General features: G+C 66.0%; 1 protein-coding gene across 1 annotated transcript; it reads left to right on the top strand.

The window, feature by feature from the left end:
* Nucleotides 1-519: 519 nt before the first annotated feature.
* On the top strand, nucleotides 520-6,037 carry LOC121362101 (ryanodine receptor 1-like). The gene is made up of 8 exons (XM_041483341.1): nucleotides 520-833; nucleotides 1,684-1,924; nucleotides 2,506-2,593; nucleotides 2,683-2,775; nucleotides 2,964-2,978; nucleotides 4,821-4,991; nucleotides 5,573-5,632; nucleotides 5,934-6,037. The coding sequence occupies exons 1-8, from the start codon at nucleotides 581-583 to the stop codon at nucleotides 5,997-5,999; spliced, it is 987 nt and encodes a 328-aa protein (XP_041339275.1). The 5' UTR covers nucleotides 520-580; the 3' UTR covers nucleotides 6,000-6,037.
* Nucleotides 6,038-6,154: the final 117 nt, after the last annotated feature.

Raw genomic sequence — 6,154 nt, 5'->3', positions numbered from 1 at the left:
GGGACACTGGGGACACTGGGGACAGCCGGGGACAGCCGGGGCGGGCGGTGACACCGCTGTCCCCCCCCCGCAGTGGATGACGTGCAGGTGTCCTGTTACCGCATCCTGTGCAGCATCTACAGCCTGGGCACCGCCCGCGGGCCCCTCGTGGACAGGTGGGGACCCCAAAACCCCGGGGGGACCCCAAAACCTTGGAGGGGACCCCAAAAACCCCCAGCAGAGACCCCAAAAACTCCATCAGGGACCCCAAAACCTCAGCGGGGACCCAAAAACTCCATCAGGGACCCCAAAAACCCCAGAAACAGCCTGGAGCTGGAGGGGGCACACCCACAAAACCATTCTGGGAGACCCCCCCCCCAAAATGTGACAGGTTTGGGGTGGGGGTCTGGGGGTTCCCTGGGTTAGGGGTGCCATGGGGTGACCCCTGGATGTCCCCCCGGTGTCCCCAATGTCCCCTGGTGTCCCACAGGCAGCGGCCGGCCCTGGTTCAGTGCCATGGGGTGTCCTGTCCCCCCCAGTGCTGGGTCTCCCCTCGCGGGTCGAGGAGCTGTGTCCCGACCTGCCGGACCTGGAGCGCCTCATGGGTGACATCGGCGGCCTGGCGGACTCGGGGGCGCGCTACACGGAGATGCCACACGTCATCGAGGTGACGCTGCCCATGCTGTGCCACTACCTGCCCCGCTGGTGGGAGCGCGGCCCCGACGCCGCCCCCCAGGGCCCCTGGGCCACCGACGTCACCGGCCAGCACCTCAACGCCCTGCTGGGCCACATCCTGCGCATCGTGGTCAACAACCTGGGCATCGACGAGGCCTCCTGGATGAAGAGGCTGGCAGGTGAGCGTGGTGGCCACGGGCGGGTCCTGCAGGTCATTCTGGTGGCCCTGGCTGGGTTTGGGTGGTCCCAGGATGGTGCTGGTGGCCCTGGCTGGGTTTGGATGGTCCCAGGATGGTGCTGGTGGCCCTGGCTGGGTTCTGGTGGTCCTAGGATGGTGCTGGTGGCCCTGGGTGCGTCCTGCAGGTCATTCTGGTGGCCACGAGTGCGTCCTGCAGGTCGTTCTGGTGGCCACGGGCGGGTCCTGCAGGTCATTCTGGTGGTCCTGGGGCTGTTTTGGTGGCCCTGGAGCTCATGGTGACCATGTTTTCCCCAGTGTTTGCCCAGCCCATCGTGAGCAAGGCGCGGCTGGAGCTGCCCCAGGGTGGTCCTGGGGGTGTTTAGGTGGTCCCAGGGTGGTCCCAGCAGTGTTTCAGTGGTCCCAGGGCTGTTTTGGTGGTCCCAGGGCTGTTTTGGTGGCCCTGGAGCTCATGGTGACCACGTTTCCCCAGTGTTTGCCCAGCCCATCGTGAGCAAGGCGCGGCCGGAGCTGCCCCAGGGGTGTTCAGGTGGTCCCGGGGTTGTCACAGGGGTGTTTAGGTGGTCCCAGGGCTGTTTTAGTGGTCCCAGGGCTGTTTAGGTGGTCCCAGGGTGGTCCCAGCAGTGTTTCAGTGGTCCCAGGGCTGTTTTGGTGGTCCCAGGGTGGCCCCAGGGCTCACGGTGGCCACGTTTCCCCAGTGTTTGCCCAGCCCATCGTGAGCAAGGTGCGGCCGGAGCTGCCCCAGGGGTGTTCAGGTGGTCCCGGGGTTGTCACAGGGGTGTTTAGGTGGTCCCAGGGTGGCCCCAGGGCTCACGGTGACCACGTTTGCCCAGTGTTTGCCCAGCCCATCGTGAGCAAGGCGCGGCCGGAGCTGCTGCGCTCGCACTTCATCCCCACGCTGGGGCGGCTGCGGAAGCGCGCGGGGAAGGTGGTGGCCGAGGAGGAGCAGCTGCGCCTCGAGGGCAAGGCCGAGGCCGAGGACGCCGAGCTGCTGATCCGCGACGAGTTCTCGGTGCTCTGCCGCGACCTCTACGCGCTCTACCCGCTGCTCATCCGCTACGTGGACAACAGCCGGTCAGGGCGGGCTGGGGACAGTGCCAGGGGGTTTGGGACAGTGCCAGGGGGTTTGGGACAGTGCCAGGGGGCTGGGGACAGTGCCATGGGGCTGGGGACAGTGCCACAGGGGGCTGGGGACACGGCCAGGGGGCTGGGGACAGTGCCACAGGGCTGGGGACAGTGCCACAGGGCTGGGGACAGTGCCACAGGGCTGGGGACAGTGCCACAGGGCTGGGGACAGTGCCACAGGGCTGGGGACAGTGCCACAGGGCTGGGGACAGTGCCACAGGGCTGGGGACAGTGCCACAGGGCTGGGGACAGTGCCACAGGGCTGGGGACAGTGCCACAGGGCTGGGGACAGTGCCACAGGGCTGGGGACAGTGCCAGGGGGCTGAGGACAGTTCTGGGGTCAGTTCTGGGGACACGGCCGTGGTGGCCTTGGGGACATGGCCATGGTGGCCACAGGGACTCATTAACGGGGACCGTGGGGACCCAACGATGGCGGCCATGGGGGTGGTGACCCAGGAGGGGGCTGAGGGTGGTGACCCCCCGGCGGTGACCCCCCGGTGACCTCGCTGTGACCCCCGGTGTCCCCTCAGGGCCAAGTGGCTGACGGAGCCCAACGAGGACGCCGAGGAGCTGTTCCGCATGGTGGGCGAGGTCTTCATCTACTGGTCCAAGTCTCACGTGAGTGGGGGTCCGGGGGGGGGGCACCGAGGGGTCCCAGGGGGCCTTTGGGGGGTCCCTGACCCCCTCTCTGTGTTCCCCCACCCCAGAACTTCAAGCGTGAGGAGCAGAACTTCGTGGTGCAGAACGAGATCAACAACATGTCCTTCCTGACGGCCGACAGCAAGAGCAAGATGGCCAAGGTGGGCTGGGGGACCCCAAAACTGCCCCTGCACCCCCTGCCCACCTGACCCGGTGTCCCAGTGTCCCCAACGCTGTCCCCATGTCCCTAACGGTGTCCCACTGTCCCCATGTCCCCGTGTCCCTAACGGTGTCCCCGTGTCCCTAACTCTCTCTCTTCTCTCCCCCTCGGCTGCGGGTGCTGCTCCAGTCTGGAGATGGACAGGTTAGCGGGGAGGGGGCTGGGGGGGACAGGGGTGCCCCAGGGGTCCCTCAGGACCCCTCGGTGGGGTCACCACACTTGGGACCCCCAAAACTCCTGCAGGGTCCTGTTCTGTGGGGTCACCACAGCTGGGACCCCCAACACTCATGCAGGGTCCTGTCCTGTGGGGTCACCACAGCTGGGACCCCCAAAACTCCTGCAGAGTTCTGTCCTGTGGGGTCACCACACTTGGGACCCCCAAAACTCCTGCAGAGTTCTGTCCTGTGGGGTCACAACATCTGGGACCCCCCCAGGACCCCTCTGTGGGGTGACCTTGGCTGGGACCCCCCTGTCCTTATGGGGTTTCTCGTGTCCCCTGGTTATGGGGTCACTGCTGACCCCGTGTCCCTGTCCCTGTCCCCGTCCCTGTCCCCGCAGGGCAGTGGCTCGGAGCAGGAGCTGACACCATGTCCCATCCCTGTCCCCATGCTGTCCCTGTCCCCGCAGGGCGGTGGCTCGGAGCAGGAGCTGACCCCGTGTCCCTGTCCCTGTCCCCATGCTGTCCCTGTCCCCGCAGGGCGGTGGCTCGGAGCAGGAGCTGACCCCGTGTCCCTGTCCCTGTCCCTGTCCCCATGCTGTCCCTGTCCCTGCAGGGCGGTGGCCATGTCCCTAACGGTGTCCCACTGTCCCAATGTCCCCATGTCCCTAACGGTGTCCCAGTGTCCCCAGCACTGTCCCCAATGCTGTCCCCATGTCCCTAACGGTGTCCCACTGTCCCAATGTCCCCATGTCCCTAACGGTGTCCCAGTGTCCCCAGCACTGTCCCCAATGCTGTCCCCATGTCCCTAACGGTGTCCCACTGTCCCAATGTCCCCATGTCCCTAACGGTGTCCCCGTGTCCCCAGCACTGTCCCCAATGCTGTCCCCATGTCCCTAACGGTGTCCCACTGTCCCAATGTCCCCATGTCCCTAACGGTGTCCCAGTGTCCCCAGCACTGTCCCCAATGCTGTCCCCATGTCCCTAACGGTGTCCCACTGTCCCAATGTCCCCATGTCCCTAACGGTGTCCCCGTGTCCCCAGCACTGTCCCCAACGCTGTCCCCATGTCCCTAACGGTGTCCCCGTGTCCCTAACTCTCTCTCTTCTCTCCCCCTCGGCTGCGGGTGCTGCTCCAGTCTGGAGATGGACAGGTTAGCGGGGAGGGGGCTGGGGGGGGCAGGGGTGCCCCAGGGGTCCCCCAGGACCCCTCGGTGGGGTCACCACACTTGGGACCCCCAAAACTCCTGCAGGGTCCTGTCCTGTGGGGTCACAACATCTGGGACCCCCAAAACTCCTGCAGAGTTCTGTCCTGTGGGGTCACAACATCTGGGACCCCTCCAGGACCCCTCTGTGGGGTGACCTTGGCTGGGACCCCCCTGTCCTTATGGGGTTTCTCGTGTCCCCTGGTTATGGGGTCACTGCTGACCCCGTGTCCCTGTCCCTGTCCCCGTCCCTGTCCCCGCAGGGCAGTGGCTCGGAGCAGGAGCTGACACCATGTCCCATCCCTGTCCCCCTGCTGTCCCTGTCCCCGCAGGGCGGTGGCTCGGAGCAGGAGCTGGCACTGTGTTATGGGGTCCCTGCTGACCCCGTGTCCCTGTCCCCATGCTGTCCCTGTCCCCGCAGGGCAGTGGCTCAGAGCAGGAGCTGACCCTGTGTCCCTGTCCCTGTCCCCATGCTGTCCCTGTCCCCGCAGGGCGGTGGCTCGGAGCAGGAGCTGACCCCGTGTCCCTGTCCCTGTCCCCATGCTGTCCCTGTCCCCGCAGGGCGGTGGCTCGGAGCAGGAGCTGACCCCGTGTCCTGTCCCCATCCCTGTCCCTGTCCCCGCAGGGCGGTGGCTCGGAGCAGGAGCGCTCCAAGAAGCGGCGCCGCGGGGACAGGTACTCGGTGCACACCTCGCTCATCGTGGCCACGCTGAAGAAGATGCTGCCCATCGGCCTCAACATGTGCTCGCCCGCCGACCAGGAGCTGATCGCGCTGGCCAAGGGCCGCTACGCCCTGGTGGGTGTCAGGGGACACCTGGGGACACCTGGGACCCACAGATGTCCCCTGGGTTTAGGGACAAACCCCTGGGGTTGGAGACATGGGCCGCTACGCCCTGGTGGGTGCCCAGGACACCTGGAGACACCTGGGAGCCCCCAGAAACCCTCCCAGAACCCACAAACATCTCCTGGGTTTAGGGACAAAGCCCTGGGGTGGGGACATGGCGCTGGCCAAGGGCCGCTACACCCTGGTGGGTGCCCGGGACAGCTGGGGACACCTGGGGACACCTGGGACCCCCCAGAAACCCACCCAGAACCCACAAACATCTCCTGGGGTTGGGAACACGGCGCTGGCCAAGGGTGGCCACTGTGCTGTGGTGGGTGCCAGGGGACACCAGGGGACACCTGGGACCCCTCAGAAACCCCCCCGGAACCCACAGATGTCCCCAGGGTTTAGGGACAAACCCCTGGGGTTGGGGACATGGCCACCAAACCTTGGTGGGTGGCCGGGGACACCTTGGGGACAAGCCCAGGGTTTGGGGACACCCCCCAAGGGTTTGGGGAGCCTTGCTGAGGTGTCCCCTGTGTCCCCCCCTGCAGAAGGACACGGACGAGGAGGTTCGGGAGTTCCTGCACAACAACCTGCACCTGCAGGACAAGGTGAGCTGGCACGGCCCCCGCGTCACCGTGTCCCCTGCTGTGTCACCGTGTCCCCTGCTGTGTCACCGTGTCCCCTGCTGTGTCACCGTGTCTTCAGTGTCACCGTGTCCCCTCCTGTGTCACCGTGTCCCCAGTGTGCCACCGTGTCTTCAGTGTCACCGTGTCTACAGTGTCACCGTGTCCCCAGTGTGTCACCGTGTCGTCAGTGTCACCGTGTCGTCTTCAGTGTCACCGTGTCCTTGGTGTCACCGTGTCCCCAGTGTCACTGTGTCCCCAGTGCTGATGGCGACAATGTCCCCAGGTGGAGAACACGGGCTCGGCGCGGTGGCAGATGGCCCCGGTGCTGATGTCCCCAATGTCCCAATGATGTCCCCAATGTTGTCCCCAATGTCCCCAGGTGGAGAACACGGGCTCGGCGCGGTGGCAGATGGCCCCGGTGCTGATGTCCCCAATGTCCCAATGATGTCCCCAATGATGTCCCCAATGTCCCAATGATGTCCCCAATGTTGTCCCCAATGTCCC

The sequence above is a fragment of the Pyrgilauda ruficollis genome, unplaced genomic scaffold (assembly GCF_017590135.1).
Source record: "Pyrgilauda ruficollis isolate IOZ18807 unplaced genomic scaffold, ASM1759013v1 scaffold1167, whole genome shotgun sequence".
NCBI lineage: Eukaryota > Metazoa > Chordata > Aves > Passeriformes > Passeridae > Pyrgilauda > Pyrgilauda ruficollis.
Note: the sequence above shows the minus strand (reverse complement) of the source record. Positions and strands in the feature narration are given on the sequence as shown.